Source organism: Cyanistes caeruleus, chromosome 9, assembly GCF_971803275.1.
Source record: "Cyanistes caeruleus chromosome 9, bCyaCae1.hap1.1, whole genome shotgun sequence".
Taxonomy (NCBI): domain Eukaryota; kingdom Metazoa; phylum Chordata; class Aves; order Passeriformes; family Paridae; genus Cyanistes; species Cyanistes caeruleus.
Genome location: NC_141709.1, coordinates 18,477,485 through 18,505,002, shown reverse-complemented (window position 1 = coordinate 18,505,002; position 27,518 = coordinate 18,477,485). Strand labels below are relative to the sequence as shown.

At 38.6% G+C, this 27,518-nt stretch overlaps 2 protein-coding genes across 25 annotated transcripts in view; one reads left to right on the top strand and one right to left on the bottom strand.

Annotated features, from left to right (window-relative positions):
* Positions 1–7,395, bottom strand: part of HFM1 (helicase for meiosis 1) — a 57,454-nt gene extending 50,059 nt beyond the window's left edge. For all 7 annotated transcript variants that reach the window (XR_015290443.1, XR_015290444.1, XR_015290441.1 and 4 more), the window contains exons 1-3: positions 7,266–7,395; positions 1,536–1,672; positions 464–510 (exon numbers count right to left, since the gene is read on the bottom strand). Coding sequence is in view for 4 of the 7 variants with exons in the window: in XM_086901988.1 (XP_086758114.1) it covers positions 464–483 (20 nt within the window). In the remaining 3 variants the exon portion in view is untranslated. The remainder of the gene's footprint in view (positions 1–463; positions 511–1,535; positions 1,673–7,265) is intronic.
* Positions 7,396–7,412: 17 nt separating this feature from the next.
* Positions 7,413–24,463, top strand: CDC7 (cell division cycle 7). Of its 18 annotated transcripts, none has more exons than XM_086901978.1 (13): positions 7,580–7,816; positions 8,321–8,431; positions 9,074–9,221; positions 11,495–11,581; positions 13,447–13,582; positions 14,206–14,299; positions 14,405–14,547; positions 16,217–16,466; positions 17,015–17,110; positions 18,028–18,206; positions 19,397–19,479; positions 22,199–22,348; positions 23,276–24,463. In XM_086901978.1, the coding sequence occupies exons 3-13, from the start codon at positions 9,131–9,133 to the stop codon at positions 23,650–23,652; spliced, it is 1,686 nt and encodes a 561-aa protein (XP_086758104.1). In that variant the 5' UTR covers positions 7,580–7,816; positions 8,321–8,431; positions 9,074–9,130; the 3' UTR covers positions 23,653–24,463. The 18 variants fall into 18 exon arrangements, 17 of the variants coding, with proteins under 17 accessions (XP_086758103.1, XP_086758106.1, XP_086758104.1 ...); XM_023932093.2 differs by having other exon boundaries at positions 7,580–8,250; XM_086901981.1 differs by having other exon boundaries at positions 7,583–8,250; positions 11,498–11,581.
* The last annotated feature ends 3,055 nt before the right edge of the window (positions 24,464–27,518 follow it).

The window sequence follows — 27,518 nt, the reverse complement described above, 5'->3', positions numbered from 1 at the left end:
TTATCCTCTCTGAAAGGAAAAAAAATCCAAAGCAAAAAAACAACAAAAAAAGGCTCAATATTCAAATTCAGTACTGTAATTCCTACAGTAGCCAGTAAGTACTGCAGTAGCTTTGGAGGCAGCAGACTTGGAAATATGACTACTTTCAGTATAAAAGATTACAATAAATTAATTATTTTTTCTGAGATTTTAGTATTTCTCCCCCAGGGAAAAACTGAAGTGGCAGCAGAAGAAAATTACAAGTATATCACACTCCAGAGCAAGGAATTCTTCCAATTTACTGCTGGGCTGTGAGAGCCTAAAAGTTAGGGTGTTTAATTGCTGAAACTAGGATATGTGGTGCCCAATTTTAATTTCTATATTTGCTTCCTTTGGCCAAAGAACCTGGGAGTCTGAACCAGGAGCACAGACATTTACATGCAAAGAAAGCTGCCAGGCTGGAAACACCCGGGTCAAAACCTACCTGGTCTGAAAGGCTTCCATGGAGAGTCTCTGCAGTACATCTTTGCACTGGAGAGAGGTAAAGGGAACCGAGATGAGTGTGACATTTCTCCCTCAGTAAAATCTACCTATAATAACCTAGGGATAATATAATCTTGGAGTGCTGGGAGGGACCTCACCAGCCAGGACCTGAGCAGGGCAGGCAGGAGACAGCCCCACACCTCTCTGTCACCCCCCTGGGCACAGGGACAACCCAGGACATGAGCCCACAACCAAGGAGGGCTGGAGGGAGCAAGAGAGCAGCACTGTTACACCACCACCAAAACCCAAGTCAATGAGCCCAGGCTGGGCTGAAACAGGGAGGTGGGCAGGGTGGGGAGAGGCCCCAGGTGGGGAAGACCAGGCCCATCATTACTGTATTAACTTTTTTCTTTTTAATTAAACTCCAGAAATGAAAGTTACAAAGTTACAGTATTCATCTTCAAAAATTAATACAATGAATACTTTAGGTGTAGTGTTTTCAGGTCTTATTCAGTGTTACAGAAATGAAATGAAATGAAATGAAATGAAATGAAATGAAATGAAATGAAATGAAATGAAATGAAATGGAGTGGTTATACTAGCTAGCATGAAAAGTTGGCAGTTTTTTTTAGGATTTTCTCATTCAAAACACGTGGTCATGTGTTAAAGGGCTGGAATTAATGTACATTATTAAGTTTTGTTCTGACCATAATTAGGTCCACAATGACTATGCAGAGTTTAAAATTTTCAGAACATCCTTTGCCTCTGCCTGCCCATTTACACACACTCACTTATCTACCTGGCACATGCTGCTAACAGAGGCACACAAGCCAGTTCAGTGCCTTCAAGGTTACACCTGTGATTAAAGTTACGTGTACATTTAAGGGCTTAGTTGCATGAAGCCCTGCATAGTGGCTCACAGACCCTTATTTCACATGCAAAAAATTGGTTTAAGAACTGTCATGTATACAGGTACAGGCTCATTTCTTAGTCTTTATAAGTTTGAGATGCTGAGAGGTTTTCACAAGATGTACTCCCACAGAAGCACTAAATTCAGTAAATTCAGTCCGTACCCAATCAGTAGTATCAAAATTCAAGCCAGAAACTTTTCCTGAAAAATATCTTCAGGTCTCTGCACCAGCCCTGGAGCCTGGATGTTCTCCTCTACATCTCATTTACAGTAGTTTTGTTGTGGTGGATTTCAGAGGTTCTGTGGGTGAGATTAAAATTCTGCTTGGGTTACAGCATACAGTAATAAATCCCTGTGGGCTGCTCTGCGATGTTCAGTGGGTATTTCACATCTACATTCTCACTAGGATGGGTACCTGAAGGAAACTTTAATTGCTGGTCACCTAAATGATGGTTTAAAGACCGGGTGGTTTCAGGCTGGATTCTGCTGCCACACAGTTAACCCTCGGTCTGCACACCAGCACCTCTTCCCAGAGGAGACATTTTCCCTACCTGCTTCTCCTTGGCATTCCTTATGGTCTTCCTTAGACACCTTCTTTTATTCAAAATAGTTTCAGTGTGTATGATTTTAAAAAGGTATTAAATTTCTCTGTCTTTCATAGGCATTTCTTGGAACTTAGTGATGGGGACAGGTTTTGTCCATTTTCCAGAAAGTGCCTCTGCCAAGGAGAAATGCATAAATAAAGGAGTATTTCATCTGGATAACCCAATGTTTCTATTAGAATCACATAATGTCTAATTATGTACTCCATAAATCTTCATATTTTGTTATGAAGCTCATAATAACACAGTCTGATAAATAGATTCTCTTCCCTGGCCACTACCAATTGAGTAGAAAAAATACTTATTTATGAAGCTTTATTAATAAAATCTGAATAATTCAAACAGCTTCTTCAGTGAAGAAACAGCATATTCCTATTTGCATATAAATGAAATGATGCTTTAGTGTCAGAGTGAAGAATTAAATAATATGAATTTTTACAGTGCAGTCCTGACAGTCTCATAAATATTATGGTCATAAGTTACAGTTTCCTAAAAATCTCATTTTATCTTTTATTACAAAAATATGACCAAAGGGCCAAGTCCTACTCATTTTACATGTGTGAGTATTCCCAATGACAATGCAATCCTTCAGTAAGTGAGGTTACCACATTCAGCTGTGTGTCAGCTAATGGAGCAAAAGCACTGTGCTATCTACATATCTGCTAGGAGGCCAGAATCTCTTATTTAGCCATGAGGAAAATCTTGTGTGTTGATAAAATATAAAGAACAACAGAGAAAACTGTAGCTCTACATTCAAAGAGACAATATACAACATGAGGAAACAGCTAATACACAGAAGATGCCAGATTTACTCTTAGTTACACAGGTACCAGTTTGGCCAAGTCAAATACTCCTTTTAGATGTAAGCAATCACAAAAGCTGCTGCAATTATAAAAACACCCAAATGACTTCAAATGGACTGTTGCACCTGAGGAAAGCTTTGATTTTATCTGTTTTTTTCGAAAGGTTGAAAAATTTCTCAAGCACAACCCAAGATCAGCTATAGAGAGAGCTGAACTGGATGAAGCACATTCTCATAGAAGTCAAATAAAAGTGAGGACCATGACACTACTTAAGAAACTTCTCAGAGAGGTGTTGTGAGGTCTCAGTACAGAAGTGGGTGCCTCCATAACATGCCAGTGATATTTTTCCAGCCATAGTGCTATGCAAGTGGGACAAAACAGTCAAATACAGATGAGGCACAGATGAAAAATAAACCTAAACTTGGGTAGTAGGAGGAGAAGAATTATTTATGGATGTTTTGGAGAGTTTACAAAGTATAGAAATTTATTTATAAAGTCTAAAGGAGACTATGGGAGTATATAGTCTGATCTGTAAATCAAGCACAAGTGTATTCAACCCTGAGCAAAGCCTGCTGTACTCAAACACAACACAGCCCATGTTTGGCTAGTCTGTGTTTTCCAGGGAGGCACTGGGTCTCAATCTGAAGACACCCAAAGCCAAGTAATCAATGATGGCCCTTAACTATTCCAAGAAATACTTACTGTCAGTACTACTAGGTAAGAAAACTATTTTATTTTACTTGATTCCAGCTACTAGACATTATTCCTTCTTATTTCAGTCTGGTAGGTTCAAATGTCCCTTACAAAAAATATTCTTGCTGTGCATATATGTATGCAGTTATCAATTCACCTTTCAATCTTTTTGATTCAGTAAATAAGTTAATGTTTTCAGTTCTTAGTTACATAGCATTTTCTCTGACTCCTGATCATTCTGTAGCTCTTCTCTACACTAACTCCATTTTTTCAATGTGAGGATCAGAACTGTGCACACCATAGCCCAGCCATCCTCAGCACTTTGCACATACAGGTAAAAAAAATCACCATTAACAGCTGTGCTCTAAGTCAAGGTTTGCACAAACCCTTTCTGATACAGCAAACTCATCACCTTGCTCAGCTTGGTCTTTTTAAGCTTTTCCATTGTGTAGGAGAGCCTACATTCCTTATTAGGTATATATCAATAGATTTTATTAAAACATACCTCGTTTGAATGAGACCTAGTTTATAAAAGGTTGAGAATTCCTCTGTATCTTTGCCTGAAGTAATTTTTGTATCTATTTTTAACTGCCTTTAAATAGGCTGTAGAGACTGCTATTGTGGTATATTTTCTGACACTACAACAATTCTTGATATTTCAGACATAGCTGATCAGAAAATGCTGGCAGAGACAGTCACTGACACATCTGAGTGCATTATTCTAGGGCTGCACTCATTTGCATGTGAGAGCAAAGCTGGCAATCTCAGTTTTCCTGGTTAAGAAATGGAAATGGAAAATGAAAAACAGAAAAAAAAGGACTTTAGTGCCATGGTTTTCAAATCAATCTCTTCATGTTAGTGCAAGACTCATGAGTCCTGAATGATTGAATTTGACAGTATTCCTACAGGGCACAGTAGCATGAAGAGATTTGTCTCAACCTGGTGCCAAAGAGAGCAAACTTCTGCCATACAATCATATCACTAACAAAAAGAGTAATTAGAAGTAGGAAAGTGTGTGTCCTTTAGGCTAATGAAAACTGAATAGCACATTTAACTGTCTCTACTGTTACTAAAATTGAATTTTGTCTATATGTATATATTTCTAATACTGACAAGGCAACAACTGCTTTTATTTGCTCGTTTCTAAGTAGTTTCTGACTTCTAACTTTCTAATTTATGAACAAATGTTCTTGGCAGCAAGGGGATGTTAAGGATCTCCTGCCTCTGTTTGTGCTGGATACAATGAATCAATTACCTTCCCGGATCTTGCTTATTGCTTTTCTAAGACTGGTGGACAGTACAAACACAGGGAGGCTTGTATTTTAATTGACCTAGGAAGTGGTTAATAGATGTGCTCTAGTGTCAGCACAGATTCTTTTAGGCCTGTCAGCAGATACAAAAAGCTGCAGATTCTGGCAGCAGTGGATGCAATCACACAGCAATGTTTGGATCCTTTCTTGGCGAGCTCCCAGATGTGGGTTTTGGCGATTGCTTGTCAGCTGTAGGGAACATTCTGCATGGGCCTGGCTCGTCATTTGGATTCTCATCCTTCATATCCAACCTAGAGATAAAGCCACAAGAGAAGACAGTGCAGCAGTTTGGCTCACAGAGCATTAAATGTGCTGCTTTGCTTATCATTTTTTGCTGATGCAATTTCTTCTCTTTCCTTCTGAGAAGTTTCTACCATGGTGCGTGGCTGGAACCGGACGCTCGGCGTTGAATGAGAAGGTGGAGCCTTCCGTGCCCCACGAGTGAAGAAGGAGTTTCTGCTTATCCAAGCCAACAGGAAAGGAGTGTCTCATGCTACAGCAAAGGCACAGAAGCTGTGCAGATGCGAAGCAGAAGCTATACCTTTACTTTTTCTACATTCATTCAAAATAGAGCAAAAGTAAGCTAAAGATACTTATGCAAGTACTGAGGAAATAGAGTGGAAATGGTGCATATCATCTATCTCCTGTGAAGATGTACATGGAGAAAAACATTGATGAAGAAGTGACTTTTGAGAAGATATGAGAAGAGTCATATCCAAATTGACTTAACTTCCTCCTTAAACAGAGGAGAAACAAGAAGGTAAAAAGTCTTTTCCAAGACATAAATGCAGGCAATTTTCAAGGCTAGTGTTTCTGGCAGGCTAAAAAGAGTAGGGAAATACATTAAGAAACAATATGAAATTATACTACAAGGCAAGTTATGCTTATGAGAAAAAATAAATAAAAAAAATTGACATGATAGAGAACCAGAATCACTGGAAGCATGGCATGAGAGAGCACAGCATATTTGGATCAACAAGAAAGGAGGAAACGGAGAGGACCTAATGATCAAGCTAGATAAATGATCTGTGTCTAAATGAAAGTAATTTTAGGTGTTGGAACCAAGATAAATTGAGACATTGCAGGGAAAGAAACCACAGCCAGCCAGAGTCTTGATAAAATATAAAGAAAGCAGATTTCTTGGTGTGTGAAAGTGCAACTGAAGTGATGAGAAGGAAGTTAGTATGGATGATTTGACTGACAGAGAAGGGCCAGTAATGGGAGCTGTATAGAAATGGTGGTGATTTGGCATTCCACATGAGGACAACTCCAAGTCAGGGAGGCCAAGGAAGTTGATTGAAACTCTGACCTGGCCAGGAGGCAGCAGAGGTTAAGTATGCAACCCGTAAATAATCAGCAGTTATTTTGCAAGTATTAACTGGCAAATATAATTCCTGGTTCAACAGTGTTCAGACACAGCTGTAGGTAAGATTGTCCCAAGAGGTTAATTTATAATGATGTTGCTTGTCATTAGCACTAGGACAAACCTGCACCCATGAATGCTTACGGTGCCCTTTGAACTTCTGTAAGATTACATGGATAAAAGAAAGAACAGAATTTGGCCTACATTATTTTGTCATTATACCTCATTTAATTAATGTTTAGCATAATCTGCTTTTAAATACAGACACACTTAATTGAAATTACTGAGCTTGCATACTTCACTAAATCTCAAACTGCTGCACCGACTTCTTAGAGCCCTAAACAGAAAGTGCAAATGAGAGCAACTGTTGGAAAAGAAAAACCCACACATCAAACCAAAACCTGCTAAAACCAACAAAGCAGCTCAGCAACTCATTTCTGCCACCTCCTTCTAAAATGTGTAATAAGGAGCACAACTTAACAAAAGTGGCGGAACGGGCTTCTCATTTAACAATTTGTTAACCTAAGTACAGCTTGTTATAAGGTAAAGCCAAGCTAGAACATTCCCTTGGGAACTTTGACAACCCCAGGCTTGGCTGTTATTTACCAGGGGCCACAGTTCCAGGTATCTACCTAAATTATGCAATAAATAATAGTATTTCAGTTCATTTCTAGTGAACAAGGAGATCTATGCATTATCAAGTGCAGCAGAGGTACTCTTCAACAAGAGTAATATTCCTTTATCTTTAAAAAAGGAAGAAATATTGACCAAAAGTGGGTAATAGGCAAGAAGTGCTAAATTATTTTATTTACAAACATACAACTGCATTTCAATAAAACCCAACTACTCCAAGCACCAGCGAAACATTAGTGAATAGTTCCAAGAGTTCCACTAAATTTCCTAGTCCTACTCATTGCTGGTCAGCAGTTACAGCCCAGACCAGAGCCAAGATGCACATTTAATTTCGTATTCTGTGCGATCCGTTCTGCTGTGTCACCAGGCATTATGGCAAAGCCTCAAGTCAAGCTGTTCCCCCGTTATAATGGTGTAGGTGCAGCCATTCCTGGGCCTCTGGGCCCTTTGACTGAATTTATAGCGGAGCTAAAGAGAACGAGAGCTTACTGGAGACTTGCGGCTGGATTATTTCGCAATAATCACACGTAGAAAAGGAAATGTAAGGGACAAATATCTCTTTAGGCCTGGAAACCGCGGGCAATTCCCGTCCGGGGGGTCACAGGCCCCTCCGCGCGCCGGGCCCCGCCCCTCCCCGCGCGCGCCGCTCCGGCCGGGCCCCGCCCCCCCGGCCGGCCAATGACAGCGCGCCTTTCCCCGCCCGGCGCCGCCATTGGCCGGGGCCGTCGCTTCCGCCGAGGGCCGGGATTGGCGGCGGCGCGCGGGCGGCGAAAGGCGGCAGCAGCAAAACCCTGGCGCGCGCCGGTGTCCGCGTGAGTGCCCGTCCGCGCGGCCGCGGCCCCGCTCCCTCCCCTCCCTCACCCCCCGCTCGTCTGGGGGGCCCCGCTCCGCGCACCCTCCGCCCCTCGGTGCCCGCCATCCCCGCGGGGCCGGCTCCCCTGCCCGGTCGGAGTGGGGCTGAGCGACGGCTCTAGGCGGGAGCCGAAGGGCCCGTGTGCACCCCGCCCCAAGGGCCCGTGTGCACCCCGCTGCGGCCGCCCGTGAGCCCCGGGGCCGGTGGGGAAGCTCGCGGCGTGCGCTTGGCCCGGGGCCTCGCTGTCTGGGGCTGTCCCGTAAAGGCAGTGACGAGGTCCGGGTGTTCCCGCTTTGTGTGGCGCTGGTGACATGGCCGGGGCTGTGGATGTGTGGCGGCTCTCGGCCGTCCTGTAGCGCACGGATGTTCTGTGTCAGTGTGTGCTAGCTTGCAGTCCCGGTGCTGCTGCTGAGGCCATGGCGGCACACGATTGGAACACGCTAATCTGCCTGTTCCTCACTAGCAGAGGCAGTGGCTACCTGTAAGAGACCAGAACCATCTCTAACCGCATTCCAGTAGTTTCCAAGTCCGATTTCATCAAAGCTTCCGCAAAAAACGGGGCTCAAAAGGGACGGCTTCTGTCTCTTGTCCCTGTTGTTACACAAGGGTGACAGACTAAAGGTAGCTCGAATTCTGTGGGGGCAAAATGTCTTTCTAGCTCCATAGCTGAAACAGATGCATTCTTTATCAGGAGTTTTTCAGAATTTGCTTCCCCCGTGTGGAAAAGTTCATCCAATACTTCGAAGGTTTGGCAAAGTAACAAGGAAGGAAAGTTTCTGGATGGAACCAGTTTTGAGTGACTGTAAGAGCTGCTGCTTCCAGGCTCATTTATCACTGGCTGTTCTGCCCTGGGAATCCCTGCCACTCTTTTGCTCCTGAAAAGGGATTATCGGGGTTTTTTGAGTGTACAGTATGAATGGACTTTATTAGTTCACAGAGTTATGTAGTGTTTCCAAGATTTGTGAAGAAGCATTTCAGAATAAGCATATTCTATTTTTCTTGTGCTGGGAGGGCAATGAATAACTACACATTATGTTGAATGTATCTAGGAGGGACGGATCTCTTGTATGGAGATGGTATTTTTTTCTCCTATAATAATCTCTTTCCTATTTTCTGGCCTTTTATAGCTTTTGCACTGTGCAGTGCAGCTATTTCTGTGTACATCAGTTCCTTGTCTTTCAAAGCAAACTTCAGGGAAAAGACAATGCTTTAATGTGAATGAGGAAACAAGAGAGATGAAAATCAGTTGTATTTAAGCTTATCCTGCAGTCTTCCTTCCCTTCCTCCCTCTATCCTCATTGCTTTACTGGTTTACTGTTTCGCTGGGCTGGTGGATGACACTATTTTAGGTAGCACAGAGGAACTCCTCAGTCTCCCTAAATCTCATCTCAGGAGCTGAGTGCAGGGCTAGGAAGTGTCTTAGCAGATATGCTTGCTCCCCCAGGTGTCCAGAAGTGGCCCTTGAAGTCTTGGATTTTTTTTACTTGAGACTAGTTTTGTGATGGAGACGGTGTTGAAGTCTCCCTGTGATGAACAGCACCCTCAGCAGGCTGAAGACTTCCATGGGAATCTTGAGCAGAACAAGCTTTCAGGTATGTGCTGAAATAGGGACTGTGAACATTGTATTTTGTTGCTGACATGCTGCTACACCACTTAGGGGAAATTTCAGTATTGATTTTAAGCCTGTCTGTATGTGATCCTGATTCATAAAGAATTAATGAAATTAAAACATTTGAGGTGGCTTTTGATTTTAAGTTTATTCCTGCTGTTTGTGCATTGCAAAACTTCAGCAACAGTATTTTGTCACAATTTGCTAAACCTACTATGTATGTATTACAGAACATGTAAGAGAATGCCAGAATGAAAAAAAAAGCCAGCCCTTGAGAATAAAACTGACCAGACAAATACACAAATCCAGTATTTTGCCTTTTCATCTATATAATCACCGGCCTTATGCTTCAATATCTTTAGATGTGTTTATGTCCATAAAAACACTCTTCTTGCTTCTCTTTGTAGAAGCTGAACTAAGATTTTGTGCTCTGATAGATATTTTATTGGTTGTTTCTGAATCTCTTTGTGTACCTGAGTCTTCACTTTCTGTGCAGTGCTTGCTCATGAATCCCTGATGATCAGCCAGTTTATAGATATAATGGCTTCTGATTTTTAAAAAATATATAGTCCTCTTTCAGGCTCCTGCTCATCCATGCCCAGATTGATGCTGAATTTGTATTGCTTTGCAAATATGAGAAGAAATCACTTTAAAATATGCTTACAGAAAATACTGACTAATATTATTAGTGTTATTATCCTGATGGCACAATGACTGTATGTTCTCTATACCCAGCTGAGGATTCAGGCCCCCAGAACTGACCAGGTGATGTTTATACTGCTGTCTTTCAACAAGGACAGTCACTGACTTTTTACAGCACTTCTCTCTTTCACACAAGCAGCTGTTTTGAATTCCTAAGTGCCTTGGGTAGGCACTGCAGCCTCTGCCACCCTGCTTGAAATGGCCTGAAAACTTCAACTTTCTCCAGGGAAGAATCTGAATTCAGTGTTGGACAAAATGGAGTATCTGGCAGACTATAGCAGTTGCTGAGTTTGTTTTCTGTGATTGCTAGTATATACCTTAGGACATTCTCATTCCTGAAATATTTCCCAAAATAAACAATTTGAAGAAGCAGAGAGAACAATTTAAAGGAAAAAAAGGAATATAAATGGATAGTAAAAGAGGCAGCAGGTTTCAGTTCTCAGAAGCATTTTTAGTATGTTGGTTTTTAAAAAAATTTGAAATAAAAAAGTTAAAATTGAAAGGTAACTATAACTTGAATTACTAGCTGATCTATTGGGTTTTTAGCAGGAAGAAAATGTTCCTCAGGGAATTTTGTTGTTGTTTAAAGTAAGCTACATAGAAGGCTAGGGATACATGCTAATCCATAATTTGATTCCAGCATATCTGTGATTTTTTTTTTTTTTAAGTTCTTATTGCTTGTGATTTGCTGTCCTGGTGAACATAGTCTATGTTTACAGGTACAATACATTACAATTTACCTGTTTATGCTAAATTTAATTTATTATTTATTTTTGGGATGGAAAATGTATGCAAATTTGTTCATTTGATCGATTTTTCAAATACCAGTTTGTATTTAGTTCTGTATACTGAAATATTCTTTACCCCTGCTCCACAGAAATTAGTCAAAGCCTCTACATAATTGATAGCTTCAAAAGAAGTGAATTCTTATGTGAGGTGTAGAAAACACTTGAACAACAAGGATTTGTAAACTGAATGGAAAGCTACATGATTTTTTTGAAATAATGCAGTACAGCATCCTTGTCGTGCCATCTAGTGATGGCAGCATGAGGTGCAGCAGCCTAAATGCAGAGCAAACATGGGCTTTGATGCCCACTATTTTAAGTAATATTGGGAAAGATTGCATTACCAATCTTAAAAATATTTACAAAACAATTATTTTTCTGTATTTGTGATTTGCATCTGATGGATTTGCACCTGTGCTTACAGAAACAACTGTTACAGTTTTGTCTTTTGTCAAATTGCTGTCACAGATCTAATGTAAACAGTGATGAGCTGTAGGTGTCCTAGGATCCAGAAGGCTTCTGCCCTCTCAGAATCTGTTATGTGTCAGATAAGCAAAATAAAATTGTCTAAATGCTGCAGCTTGTAAAGGAGTGTGATAAAGAACAACAAATTTCAAGTGTCCACATGGTAATGTCAGCAGGATACGATACCTTTGTGCTGTTTTTTCCTCTGTGTATGTGAATCCACAGTCCCATGGAGTGTAATTTGTGATCTACAATATAGATCAGATCAAAAATTTCTAACTTATTTTCTCCATTCTTTCCACAGCAGCAGTAAAAAAAGATATTGAAAAGCTTTATGAAGCAGTGCCACAGCTTGTAAATGTGTTCAAAATAAAGGAAAAAATTGGAGAAGGTAAATGTTTCATTTTATCTTGCTTAGAGTTAAAATTTCTTTTGGCATTTCTAATTTGAAAAGTATAAGTCTAAGATCCCAATATACACAATTGAAGCCAAATGCCTTTTTTTGACATACTACACGGTCCCTGTAGGAATTCTAATATGCTGCTGAGCACACATAATTCTAATATGTTGCTGAGTGTATGAATTAGGAATGTTTTCAAGATATTTTCTTGAAAATCTGGTATATTGAAGCCTTTTAAAAAAACAACATTCCAATTTTGGCAATTAAAAACTTTTTGAGATAGACTAAAGTAAATAGTCTTAAAAATCCATTCTTTTTCTCCTTTACATGAGAAATCTACTTAAATGTAACTGTGTTTTGACATACTTAATTGGTGTTCCTTCAGTTAGCTTTGTTTCCACTAAAATCTCTTGGGCAGAAATAGATGAGGAAACTGAAAGGTTGTAGCTGCTTTACTTAAAAAATGAAGAACTGTTTCATTTTGGAAGACATACAGTATCAAATTTTAGAATACTTGTGTTCACCTTGCCTTCAACAAGACAGTATTGCAAATACCTTAAATTAGTGTCAGGCATGCCTATACATAGATTCAGGTACTTCTGAACGTAGGATTTCAACACTTTTTGAAACTCCACACTTCTAAAACAAAAGATGGTGATAGGAAGCTGGATTGTTTAGCATCTGTTTTGTGGCGGAATTTCTGTGCAGCAGGTTAGATGCCTAAGAGTTTTTGGCAAACTACTTAAAAACTCCCCAGCTCCATTCCCCACATGAATGTAAAATTTCAAAAATAAACAAAATAGACTTATACCTATCATAAAAAAGTGTTGTAATTAAACAAAATTTCTGATTTTTTTTAAAAAAACCTCTGATTTTACTCTTAGGCGCAAACAATGTTTTTAAAAAAATACCATTTGCAGTTCAACAACATCATGAGAAAACAAGCTTCAACTTAGGATTCCTCTCGGGAATCACTTTCATTTTAGCAGTTCTCACCACCGAACATAATGTCCGAAGTCATTCAGTAACCCTTGTTACTGCAATCAGTTCTGATGAAGGTATGGGTCTCTCAGCTGTTTGAGGATTTTTTTTTAATGGTTGCATGAAGTATTTAGATTTTGCTGGCATTTTGATGAATGTTGGCACTCAGACTGTTGAACCAGCATGAGGTAAACACATTACTTAAAAGCAATTTCCATTCTTTATTCATATGGAAGGACAGTTCAACTTGTATGTTCAGATATCTCAGATCATTAGGATAAATTAACCTCCTAAGAGGTTTATTATCCTTAAAATTAAATGGCTGGGTAAGTTTATCATACAGTCCCAATACTCCCTTTCTCAAGCAAGTGCATCACATTGGATGTGGTAAAATGCTCTGGGCAAATAAACAGTGCAGTTACACATCATGTTGGAAGCCTTACTTTATAGATAAGGTACAGAATTAAGGAAAATGTAGCAATTTCAGAAGTGCTTTGAATAGCACCAGCAGTGCTTTCCAGATTAGCATTATATAGTCCTCTTACATTGTAGAGAGAGGAGTTAGATGTCAGATGAAAGTAAGCTACCTAAACAAGAAAGGAAATCAAAGATAGGAAATTTACATTCAAAGAGCACTGTGTCCCAGGCAAGTTAGACAGTGTTATATTTGCATTTTTACTGACATAAAAAACTTGTATACAAGATCAGTATATTCAGTAGTAGAAAAAAAGAACTGAGTTTTTCTCTTCCAGAACCTGCTTTTGATGTAGTATCAAGTGTACTGCAGGATTGTGAACAGTTAGATCACTTCTGTAAAAATCTGCATTGACCTAATTAAAAATGTTGAAGACAATGTCTTTCTCCTTTGTTTACAGGTACCTTTAGTTCTGTTTACTTGGCCACAGCACAGCTACAAACAGGACATGAGGAACAAATGGCTCTGAAACACTTGATTCCAACCAGCCACCCTCTGCGAATAGCTGCTGAACTTCAGTGCCTCACAGTGGCAGGGTACATAAACAAAAGAATTAGGATTGCTATGACTGAACTGCTGAATGTTGTCTCACTGTTCTGTACTTCTTAAGTTTTGGCACTTCTATTGATTTTTAACCACACTTACGTGTATTCTTTTTATTGAGGGCAAATAACAAAAGGGGCATCTCACCTGTAATGGATGCCCTTTGCTGCTAGTCTCAGTTGCGGGGGTGTTACTCTATTTACCAGCTGAGAAATTCCATTATATATTTCTATGGTAACAAAGTTCCTGTTCTGAAATGCCTGGAAAAAAGAATCACTTCATTAGAAAATGTGGTTTTAGGAATGAATACTTGTTGTCAGAGTATGCTGAATAGCACCTTCTTAAATTATAGTAAGATCATGAAAGTCAGGGCCTATATTAATTGCAGTGGTAACTACAAACTACAGCCCCACAGATAATCTGCTGAGTTCTCATTCCAAACTGCAGAACGGAGCATTGAGCAGCAAGAGCACAACTATTGATTAGTTACTGATAAGACTGCTGTCAAAATATAAATTAGAATTATAAAAGAAAGCCTGACTGAAGTTTTTAAGACATAAAGGAAAATAAGCATCCACCTTTTGGTTGTTGTTCAATAACATTACTTTTCTTCTAGGGGGCAAGATAATGTTATGGGACTTAAATACTGCTTCAGGAAAAATGATCATGTTGTTATTGTTATGCCATATCTGGAGCATGAATCCTTCTTGGTGAGTCTCTGACTTTTGATATGTAATAAAGCATTTAATTAAAAGCAGATGCCTAACTATTCTATAATTATTCCACAATTCTACAAATTACAAATAATCTTTCAGGACATTTTGAACTCCCTTTCCTTCGAAGAAGTGAGGGAATACATGTTTAATCTGTTTAAAGCACTGAGGCGCATTCATCACTTCGGTATTGTTCACCGTGACGTCAAGCCCAGCAACTTCCTCTACAACAGGCAGCTAAAAAAGTGAGTCTGGCCATACTGTGATCTCATCTGGGGATGTGTGCCTTGGCAGAACAGAGTCAATTAGGCTTTTAGGCTTCTTTCCTTCCAGCTGCATAACATGTGCTTAAATAATTAAGTTTAAAACATGGGGGTTTATTTGTAAAATTTTTCTTTCACTGTTAAGGGACTTAAGAAGGGAGGAATTTTTTTTTCTTAATGGAATGTCTGCTTCATAGAGTGACAAATACCTGATAAAATGAAGATTTTTACTACTAAGTACTACATTTTCAAATAAAAATGAGAAGAATAAAATATGGGTGTTTTTTAAAAAGAGTTAAATTGTAACTTGTGATGCATAGAATGATCTTTGTACATTTTTAATATTAGAGTAAAACTGATACAGATAAGATAGATGACTTTGGGCTCTTTTCACCTTACATTGAATTAATGTTTATAAATAGTAGGGTTGGCTCTTTTGCCTGCAAGTTACAAAAATTTAAAGATTGTAGAAAGAGAGTTACTGCTTCTATCTGAAGAGTTGAAATGGACAGGATGTTTCAGTGCTAGCAGTCCTACAGCTGTATTTGTGAGCATTGTGCTTGTACAGTTGAGACACTGAGGTGTTGGAGAGTGTCCAAGGCAAAGCACTGATAGGTTGTAGCAGGATGCACATCCCCAAGTAAAAAGTGATGACAGGAAATGGCCTCAAGTTGCACCAGGGAAGGTTTAGGTTCAATATTAGAAAAAGGTTTATCAAGCATTGGAATGAGCTGCCCAGGGAAGTGGTTGAGTCACCATCCCTAGAGGAATTTAAAAGACCTGTAGATTCAGCACTTAAGGACATGGTTTTGTGGGACTTGGCAGAGCAGGGTTAACAGTTGGACTTGATTTTAAAGGTCTTTCCCAGCCTAAATGTTTCTGTGATTCTTTGCAGTGAAAATTAGTAGGGGAGATTTGATTGCGTTTCTCCAAACTGCAAGCACAAAGTTTTAGAAATACTGATTTTTTTATTTTTATTTTTTTAAAATCTGTCAAAATTAATATGTACTGCCATTTTGCTCTTCCAGCATTTGTTTGAGCCTTAATCTCTACTTTTCATTTAGAGGCATGGAGTTAAGTTTGAGACTCAAGGACAGATGGATTATCTCTGTACTGGTTGTAGGTAAACATAATTCTTTTAGAGACAGATCTGAAGTGTGAACTAATGTAGTCTTACCTGTTTGAAGACTAAGGTAAATTCCATTAGTATTTGCCAGAAATCTGGCAAAGCTTTAAGCCCTGTTGGTCTGGTCTGTCTTCACTGCCACCTTTGTCTTCTGCCTGTGGGAGTCCTGACAAGAGTCAAGTCACTTGTACATGACTGCTGGCTGAAGATTCAGGGCTGTAGGACTAGAACTTCAAAAAGGAGTTGCTGGAAATAGCTTTTTAACATCTTTGGAGGAAGGATGTACTTGAGAAGATTTTGGGACAAGAAACAATGAACAGTGGTATAGAGTAAAAACATTGAGGGGATAGGTGAGATGGGTGCTATCTACACAGTAGGAGAAGGAAGAAAATAGGATTGTGATGCTGGCAACAGTACAGATAAGCAATATTGAATGAAATGTGAAAGAAAGATAAGTAAGGAATAGTAAATTGAATGATTAATAGGTACTTTGTGACTCCTGATTCTGAATTTGTGTCTTTTCAGGTATGCCTTGGTAGATTTTGGCTTGGCACAAGGAACCCCTGATACGAAAATAGAGCTTCTTAAATCTGCCCACTCTGAAGACCAGCAGGGAAGTTGCTTGCAGACTAATCCTGCTGTAGCCTTGAGAAACGGGGTTTCTGTCTGTGTCGCAGCACCTAAACAGATAGCTCAACAGTCAGCCTCAAAAGCAGCTGATAGAAGGTCCAGCTCACTTTCAAAAGTACAGATGAAACAAGGAAGAGGAGGAAAGGTTCTCAGTCTCTTTCATTAATGCTATTGTATATGTTTAATGTGTTCCTTCATCCAACAGGGGGAGATGCAGCACTTGCGCAGAAGCTGAGCCTGCACAGCATCACAGTGTTCATATCTGAGGAGCTACTTCTACATAACTATTGGCTTCATCATTATCTGTTAGATGTAACAGAGTGCTGAAGGCTGTATAAAACCCTAGCATAAGTTACTCTTTAGACAGCCTTAAATCCTTTTTCAGAGACAGGGATGGTGAAACTCTTCCCCAAGCCAATAATCATTCACCTATGTTTAGTTACTAGTTGCATAACAAATGCAGCACAGACTACACTGAGATTGTCTTGGGGCACTTCGGAGGTGTGATTGGTTTTGTAAACATGTTTGCTGTTCTGTCTAGACGATGTTTCTTCATCCACAGTAAACTGATGCCTGAAAATGACTTGCATGCTGCTGTTCTTGTTTTATGATACTACACTTTTCTTTTTGAACTGTCAGTACCCAGATGCCTGTTAAACAGGATCCTTATTGTCCTTCTTGTTGGTATTGTAGGAGGACTCTGTGCACCATTCTGTCCAGCGCTCTGTCTTCGGAGAGAGGAATTTCAATGTCTATAGCTCCACATACCAGGAGAACTCAAGCACAAAAGTAAGAAGTATTAACTCATCAGCAGGATCAATCTGCTGCATTTTTAAAAAATTATAGAACTGGTTGTTCTGTAAGAACAAGCACTGCTCCAGAATGCTATGGAACTAAAGATTTCTGAGCAGACTATTAAATGTGTCTTTCTTGAAAGGCTCAAAGAATTTTTCATTTCTGTTTCAGTACCTCTTGAAGCTCTTAAACAATGTGTTCTGTAGCTATGCATCTATTTGTGCAGCTAATCATAGAATCACAAAATAAACTGAGTTGGAAGGGACCCTTGATGAGAATCAAGTCCAACTCCTGGTTCTGCACAGGATGCCCCCAAGTCACTCCATGTACCTGAGAGCATTGCCCTAATGCTTCTTGAGCTCTGTCAGGCTGGTGCTGTGACCACTGCCCTGGGGATCCTGTTCAACCACTCCTTACTTATCTTGTGAAATTTAAAAAAAAATTATTTTGCTTGAAGCTGTGGATAAAACTTGTAACTGTTTTTTTGTAATTATTATTTAATATGACAAGGGGGAAACCCCAAATGAATTAGAGGGTTTGGTTTATGGTATTTGGTGTCTGTGTGTTGCTCATATTTTTTTTTTCTTATTCTCACATTGAGCCAAAAAATTCTTGAAACACTATACTAACTTGAAAAATACTTGTATTGTAGCTTTAGGATATTTAATATAGTTTTTTTGGTAAACACTGAAAATGCCTTCTGAAGGGGAAGGGGAGGGAATCAGGCTATCTAGAAAGTTCCAGTGTCTGTTTTATAGTACATTTGATATTGTTAAAGAGGTTTGCTGTCTATTCTAAAATTCTTCTTGTTCATGAGCACCTGTTAAGTCAGTGTTTTAGGAATTGTACGATCTATACGTAAGGGGAAACTTCTTAAATATGTCACCTTCTCTAAAATATCTCCATTGCAGCTCATAAAACAATCAAAGATTATAGATGTTTCATCCAAGAAGTTAGTAACAAAGAAGAAGATTATTTCTACCAAAACTGTGAGCAATGGGGCAGCCAGGAAAGCTGCCAGTGGTTGCCCTTTAAACCTGCTCTGTGACTGTTATGCAACGGATAGAGTTTGCAGTGTTTGCCTTTCAAGGTAATATGCTTTGATAATGCTGTAAAATTGTCTGCTCTGCTGTCCAGCCAAGTCAGAAACTTAGATTTACTAGACTGCTGATTTAGTAAGTGAAAAGATAGCATTTGATCTCTGCAGCTCTTAAAACACCGAGTATGTTCTTTTTAAGCAAGAATAATTCATGGAATTCATGGATTAGTTCACTGCTATCTGCAGGTAGAAAGATTCACTGGTAATTATTTTCTTGGTTTTGTATTTATTTGTTCACCTACAAGTGTTGCAGAAAATCGCTTGAGTTAATTACAACACTTAGAAAAGTGTTCTAAATTCTCTCATTTAGTAGTTACCTAATAGGCCTAAATTATACCAACAGCTGGAATTCTGGAAATCATGAAATGTAGAATAAAAAGGAAGCATGATTGTTTCGTTTTTGCTCATCTGAAAAACTAATGGTTTAGGTTGGAAAGAACCTTAAAGGTCATCTTGTTCCAAATCCCCTACCATGGGCTGGGGCAACTTCCACTAGACCAGGTTTCTCTGAGCTGTATCCTGCCTGGCCTTGAGCACTGCCAGGGATGGGCATCCACAGCTTCTCTGGGTAACCTGTTCCAGTTCCTCATGCCATCCCTCTACAGGTTGTTTTGATTATGATCTACTCTTGCCTTTTATCCACACGTGATTTTTAAAATAATAACTTCACACCTTTTAGTTAATCTAACAAAAAGGAAATTCTTGGCAACACTCAGAGAGAGCCTTAGTTTGCTCTGGACTAACACAAAGCCATAGCATCCACATTCAAGAATATGCTTTTTGCCTTGGGTTAATTGCCTTGGGTTAATTGCCTTAGGTTAATTTGCCTCAACTTCAGAGTTCCCCATGAAAACAAGCTCTTAACAAAAGTGACACTTCTCTTAGATGAAACTAAGAAAAGGTCATTGTAAAATAAGTATACAATAAGTATTTCTCTGGTAATTTCTTATGCTAGATAATATAATTAAAATACAATATAATAGATAAGGCTATTACATGTCTATCTTATAATTTTATGCCAGATAAGATGCTTCAAACTTCTGTAAGACTTGAATAAAGCAGGGTTAGGCTGTTTACACATCTTACACAAGTATATCCTAAAAAACAATAATAAATATTATTAAATTTAGAACTTAATTATAAGCTTTTATATTCTAAATATATTTGTCTCTTATTACAAGGCGTCAGCAAGTGGCTCCCAGGGCAGGAACACCTGGATTCAGAGCACCAGAAGTATTAACAAAATGCCCCACTCAAACCACAGGTACTGCCCAACAGACTCAATCAAATGGCTTTTTTCACCTTTTCATTCCTATGCATATTTTGTTGTCTTTTTTATGGGATGATTTTTTAACTTGTGAAATTAATTTTCCATCCCTTCTAATGCTTTTCAAGTATTTCATGATTTTAATTAAAAGTTTAAATACAATATATTTTAAAAGAAAAAAGAACTTTTTATGAAGTTTCTGGGCTTACTTATCCAAGAAAAATCTTGAATGAATTCTGGGGAGAGAGGATATTATGTTTAGCCTTTTCTAGGCAGGTTGTAACATATGCTGCAATATCAGGCATAGTTAATAGTGTAATTGCAAATGTGTTCTAGAAAGCATTATTTAATGACTTTTTATCAATTTTTTTTCTTTTTGCTATTGCTTTAAATAGGTGGTGTGTAAATGTCATAATTATTTTAAACTAAAATTATAATTTCCCTGTGTTAAAACTTAGTTAATAAGATTCAGTGGTTTGGGTAAATACCAGGGCAGGGCAGAGAGATGGTTAATGCATTAGCTGGTGCAAGCAAGGTGGGAGAGGTTGTGCCTATCTGCAGGATGGAGAACCAAAAGAAACAGTTAACCATTAAACATTTGGTCTATGACCAGGAGTTCTGACTTACCCAAAAATAAAAATGTCCTCAAAAACTGGATTTAGAATACAAGCTTTTAGCAATTTTTTTTCTGAATATCTTTAGAGAAAGTTGTTAATTTTTAGTAGTTAAAGTGTGTATACACACTCAAAATAGAATTAACAATATATTTGATCAGTTTATGCCTGGATATCTTACTGCCGCTTGAAACAACATCTGTCCTGTGGGATATCAAAGGTATGGCAGCTTGTTTGAAGTTCTTGTGTCTGTGCTGTAACATCCAGCTTTATGGGCTAGCAGTCATCTAGGAAGAGTTAGACAATCTCTGGATCTCTACAGACAGGATTGAAGCAGAAAGAAGACATACCTAGGCAATCTTGGTCACATGCTGGTGTTAAACACGCTTTCAGATGGTTTTCTGTTCTCTGGGGTAATGAGGAGCAGAATTACAAAATGGGGGTAAATCTGGACCCACCCTTGGGTATGGCACAGACATCCCTGGACTGAGTCAGTGGTGCTGAGCTGCTGCTGTATGTCAACAAAGGCCTTAATTAGAACTGGGTAGACTAATACTAATATTTATAATATGATGTTTTATTTGAACTAGTATTACTGTTCACTTTCATTTGGGGCTGCTGAAGTCACCTTGTGTTCCTGCCAGTTACTGGCTGAATCCAACTGACTCTACCCAGAGCTACTGTAGCACATCTGACCCAGGTTCACAGTGCTGGAGTACAACCTAAGCTCCCAAGTTGAGGTTACACAGGTCCAGTTATGCTTTCCCTTGGTTTTTCCCTCTCTTCCCCTTTCCTCACTTGCTGGATAACACTGGACAAAGCCTTAGGGAGGAATCATGATTTTTATGTCATTCCACAAGATCTTGCCCTCTGCTGATGATCACAGCTCTATCACAATTGTGGGGCCAGGATTTACTGCCCACCAGATATATAATGCCTTTTAATTTCAGCAGGAGTTATATAATTAAATATTTTCAAAGGTCTTGACCTTGATTACTCCAGCTTACCCAGACACATTGTCAGGGGGATGCACAGCCCCTCAAACAGATAGCATTACTACACCACTGTTTCAAAGATGATACTAAAACTTCTTTACAGGAACTGTGCTGAAGGCAGAAAACCTTTCCACTGTAAATTGTGGCAAATTATTAACTTAGATTTTTGTTTTTTAATAAAATACATATAAGATCTGTTTTTGCAACTAAAGTCAACTTAATACTTTTTTTTTAGAATCAAAATTCTGTGCTAAGAGTGTTTCTAATTAAAATGTCCAAATTAATTACTGCCTATTTTGCTACTTACTTTTTTGAATAGGACTGAGATGAATATGCCTCTATTTTCCAACTGTTAATTTTTCTCTTCAGAGTTTGAGATCCTTCAAACTCTCTCCTTCACTTTCCTTGCCATTTCTCAAAATGTGCACCTTAGTGAGCCAAAAAAATTATGGCAGACAGGTATTCTTGTAACTTCCAGTACTGAAGTTTCCATCAGGCTTTGGCCTCTATCCTCAGAGTACTCTCTGTACTCTTCATAACACGATGAAAGTGATGAATAACTGAACTGTTACAGTTTTTAAACTGCCTATCTTGTCAAGTGAGTTCATATTAGAGAGGAACAAAGCTCATAATAAGAAAAATTTCTTAGTACTGCCTACCTATGCTAGCCTCAATCCCCCAAAAATATTTTCGTTAATATTTGTGAGTTGTCTTTTACTTATGACCCTTATATAAGGTTTTCTTCATGTGAAGTAAAGTTAAGTATGTATCAATCCTGCCATTTCATTTGCCCCCTCTCATCTTCCCAGGTAAAACAGCTTCAAACATTGTTTTGGTCCATTTTAAGTTGAGCAAGTTAATGGAATAACTTATACAAAAAAAACACTCCCTCTGCATCAAAGTAGGAAATTATTCTTCAATCTAGTTACAGTAATTTCCACTCTTGTCTGAAGTATTATCTATGTGACCAGAGTTAAGAAGTACTTCAGAACATAATTTTGGCTGATAGAAACTTTTCAGATCATAATTTCTTTTTAAAGAAAGTTGAAATTTTGTTTGTGATGAAATCACGAGTTTAGTTGTTAATAAATTTGTTTTCCTTTGCAGCAATAGACATGTGGTCTGCAGGAATCATATTCCTTTCTCTACTCAGTGGACGGTATCCATTTTTCAAAGCAAGTGATGATTTAACTGCTTTGGCACAAATCATGACAGTTCGTGGATCCAGAGAAACCATTGAGGCTGCTAGAACTTTTGGTATGCAAACCTTAATTATGGGGGAAGGGGGAGAATGTTACTTAATGCTGTGATTTACAATAAATGATTTTTTTTTTGTGTATATAAATATATTTTTAGTTTTGAGAGTAAATTTGGAAATAAATCACACTTTTTGCATGTCTATATTGACAGATTTTAAGACAGTTTTGTGTTTTTCTGTCTTTTACAATGTGTGTATGGGGTACTTTATGTCATAGTTTTCCCAACCTGTCTATTTGCTGCCTTTCACTAAATCCGGGCTACTTGAGGTGAAGTATGCCAACTAAATGTTTCCTACTGGCATTTGGTTAGAATTCTTGAGACAGTGTTTCTATTCCTACAAAATTTGGCCTGGAGGCTTAAGTCAATATGACTTAATATTTAGATGATGTAAGCCTTGCTTTTTCCCCTGCCCTTCCCTCAAAAGGCCTAGTAAAACAAACAAACAAGCTGAAAACCCAAAAGCCCAATACCTGACAACTGGCCTGTTTAAAAAAGATACAATCACCACAAAACACAAAATACCCAAATAACCATTCCCCTAATTGCTTGTAGGTTAAATGCTGCAGCATTTGCTACCTGGACTTGTAACTGCCAGCATCAATTTTTGTTTTCCAGAGGTGTAAAAATCAGAATATTTAATTGTCTTCAGTTCTGTTTAAATGGCAGTGAAATGCAAAAAGTTGGTGTACAGAGTGGCTGACAACCTGTCACTACATAACTTCACATAGCCTAGAGCTCTTAGTTCTGAGCAGAACTTTCATTTTCAGGGGCTGCTGCTGTAACAGCAGGGCTGGTGTGGAGGTATGGGGGGTGGATTTGGTTCTTTGATAATTTGGGATGTTTTTTCTTTCATGCTGGTTCTACTTTGAGAGTTGCATAGAAAGTATAATAAAATATGGTTTCCTATACAACTTTTTTCCCTAGGAAAATCAGTTGTGTGTACCCAAGTTGTCCCATCTCAAAACCTACGAACCCTCTGTGAAAAGCTGAGAGGAACAAATAGCAGCTGTAAGAGATCTCAGGGGGAAGGGCCCAGCAGGTCTGAAAATAGCACAGATTTGCCAGTTGCAGCAGACAAACCCTGTGCTCCTGAGACACTTGGAAAACAAATTCAACACTTACAGAGTTCTCAGGAAGGCGATGGTGCTTTGGAAATGAAGGCAACTGACATGAAAGGATGGGATCAGGTTCCTGATGAAGCATATGACCTACTTGATAAGCTACTAGATTTAAACCCTGCAACAAGAATAACTGCAAAAGAGGCTTTGCTGCATCCTTTTTTTAAGTACATAAGGCTTTAAGAAGATAACTTACTCTGTTATTACTTTCATATGTTTTGTGTGGAAATGAAATACTGAGGCAGTTTTACCTTGTTGCCCTCTACATTTACACTCATTGAAAAAACATCACACTGTGCTCTGAACTACTGAAACTTTGTCTTGTACAGTTAGACTGCAAATGTCAGTTTAAGAAATACTTGCAGATGCAGAAGTTACATAAACATCACTAACATAGTCTTATCCTAAGACACTTCTGAGAGGTTATTGCTGTGCATACCTGTTCTCTAAGAAAGTTAACTTTGATCAAAAACAACAAAGAAAAAAAGAGTTTCATAAGCTCTATGCTTAATTCTCGAGATATTCCCTTAAAATTTACAACTTTGCCTTAAGGTAAGATTGAAATAAGAAAGTGTTTGAGAGACTTTTTCTGTACTTTCATATCTCTGCTTTGTTCTTGTTTAGTACATGGGGGGACTGAAAATGGAATAAAGTGTATTCATTTTGTTCAGACTATTTTCAGAGAACAGTATTACTTCAGGAGTGTTGCTAGAGGAAAGACCAGGTGCTGGAGATTATATCATCAAAAGAAAAACATGACTTTGAAAAGTACATTTTTGTTCCTATCTGGCCTTTCCTATGTAGGCAGTAGTAATAAATGCAGTTTCTCCTTTTGCAAAGCCCATGTTTCCGCAGTGCCATGGATAACTGTCAACATTCCCACAGCTGCTGCCTTCAGGATGTCTCGGGTGCTACACATAGGTTTGATTACTCTTAAGGAGACTGATTTCTTAAAAAATACTTGTTCAATAAATGATTTGGTTTTATAACTTCAGAAGCTTGTCTAGAGATGTTTCTATAAAAGTCAGGTAAGGTTTTCCTGTGTTATGTTTCTGTTCAGGCAATCTTGCACATTGGTTTTCTGTATAAATTCCTCAGTGACAGAAGACACTTTTTGGATCACTCTAGTGTGTATGGCTGTTTTAGTGAAACTATGTTAATCATCAAAGAACTCTTACCACAGAGTTAGACAGCTATTGTGTGCTCCTAAGGAGGAAAACCCTGTGTCTTCAATGTGCAAAGTAAGCTATATCATGTTCCACAGAAGCTTCTCTAAACGCCTTTATAATTGTGGAGAATGAAGCATAGTAGTGTTTTTCAATGTACACTTCTTGACATGCTGATGAAGTTGCTGTAAGATTGCTGCTTTGATAACTCTTGTAAAAGCCTTCTCATATGAGCTGTTGGTTATGATATTGCAAAGATCCTGACCAGGACTGGGGCTGAAGGGACAAGATTTCAGTATTTTCAAAACCTTGAACACATAGAGCAACATTGCCGTTATTTTCTGTTTCTGGCATCAGCTGTTAAGGAAAAATATTTGCAGATGTCAGAATATTGATTGCAGAAAATCTTGAAACCCTCAAGACCCTGGGGCCCAGGTCTTGTAATTTTTGCTGTTTATATAATTTCAACACAGCACGTCACTGAGAAATTATTTATCTAAAGGAACTGTGGCCAAATTTGGCAAGCAATGCTGTCTGCCAGTGTCTGCAGATGTATTGTTTCCTCCTACATTCACTCATGCTGTCTATGGTCTTATGAGAACATCAGCTGACAGCAAGCAAAAATATGTCAGCTATCTATTGTGAGCTTTCTAAGCAACTTCAGCTCTTCAGCTTCCCTGCTAACAGCCTTCAGCAGCTTCTTCCATCAGCCCAACAACAATTAACCTCTGCATTCAATAGCCAAAAAGGAAAAACCATTGCTAATGGTATTTTTACCAAAACATTAAGGGTAAATGAAATTTGTAAGGAACAGTTCTAAGCTCTGTGTATTCCATAACAACCTGGAAGAACACACTGGTATTCCTTCTTCCAGACAACTATTTAAAATGTGGAGAATTTTTTTTCAAGGTGAGAGATTAAAACAAAAAGTGTGTTTGAACTAGCATCTGCTAAGGAAGTACTTTTGCTGCACTCTACAGAAGAAGAAATCCAGCAGTAAAATGTTTAATAAAAAATGAAGGAAAAGAGCAAGAAAACACTAGGGCTTGAGCCGTGGTTGTCACTGGATTTTCTGCTTCTCTCTGCTGTGTTTCTAAGAATCTCTAAAAACCATAGGTAAGAGCCAAGTACTAAGATTCCTTTAAATACATGATTTCAGATATTTATAAACTGAACATGAATCTTGTACCAAGAGAGCTGCAATTAGAAAAAATTCTGCACAGAAATTACATTGCTTCAACAAATGCTCAGTGGTTGTGGGGCCACAGCTGGGTTAATGTTAAGTTCTGGTTAGTAACAAACTGGGCAGAAACCAAAAACAGCAGCAAAAAGCTGCATGGACTTGGAGAGGTGAATAGAAGCTGATACATAGAATTCTGAGAACAGAATGCTGGGAGCAAATCTAGATGCCTGGGTATTTAGCATAGGGAAGACTTGTTTATTCTAACTACTAAGCCGGACTAGGTGAGGAAACTGACATGTTTATGTTCATCCTAGCTGAAAAAGGTAACAAATGTAAATATTTATTTACGTATCAAATACATATTTATCTTCCTAGCACCTTTCTGGCCATTACATTCTACTAGTGAGCAAAATACAAAGAAAGAAAAAATCTTTAGAGCTTGCCTCATATAGTTGTTGGTGATGAAGAGGTGTATTCTGAATGAGGTGATATAAATAATGTTTGCATTTAGCGTGGTACACCTGAACTTTTCTGCTTCATGAAGGCAGACCACACAAGGCAACAGAGGTAAAAAAAAAAAAACCCCAACAACCCAGTTTTCTCTTTTAAAAGACAGCTTGGCTGTGTAGAGAAAATGGCTAACCAAATCAATTAATATGACAGCATTTTAAAGGAAATTAATACTTAATGGCTTTATGAATTCCTAGTCTATAATGAAACAATGTAGCTCATGTGGTAGGCTTATAGCAAGGACGGTTCTCTTGAGACATTACTAAAGCAATGCTCGTACTGCAGCACAGTTGCAAATGTTTTTTTGGTTGGGTTGGGTATCTCTGATGTTTGTTTTTTTAGAGCACATAGTAAATTATTCTACTAATGTAGCCACTGCATGTTTGCTTCAGTGTTCTCTTGTAGCTTATCCAGAAAACAGAATATGTCCCAGGTCAGTGGCGGTACATACATGGTTCATACCCCTCTCTGCTGCTGTGTTCCTGGCTGGCCAGTTCAAGGGGTGGTAAATATTTAAATTGGCAGCCTACACACAGTGGGTGGAAATTGGATAGTCCCTTTGATCATATGCTTACAAAGGCCAGCATACAGAGTTTTGTTACCCTGGTAACAAAAAAATTCTGGTGCTGCTGAGCTGAGGGTCCAGTAAGTTAGATATTCTGAATCCACATAACCTAGATAACCAAGGGTTTTCAAATATGCCTGTTGTTTGCTTAATTCTGCCTCTCCATGACTCAATCCTTTCTACTTTCATCTCCACTGACTGCTAGAATGTTATCCCTATACAATGGTTTATTGTATTATGTTAAAAACTAACCACTATATGCATTCCTGAGTCTCCCCAGAGTACTGTTTATCCCTTTTATGGAAAGACATCTTCCTGTGGGGGTATTGCAGGGAAGAGAGTGGTTTTGTTACATGTTATTTAGTTTCTTGCATAAAGTTCTTCCATAGTTTTCAGAAGAGTCAGATTTTAATCTAAGACCTAATTAAACTTTTGCTTCAAAAATTCTAGTGCTAAAAATGTTTTGCCTAAGATATTGATTTGATCCTTGTATTTTATATGGTATAAACAAACTAATTGTAAGAAAAAAATGCATAATTAGTTTGACTTCTTGATATGACAGGATAGGGATGTAGCCTAACACCTGGCATTTTAAAAGAAAATCGGGATCATCTGAGGAAAGGTT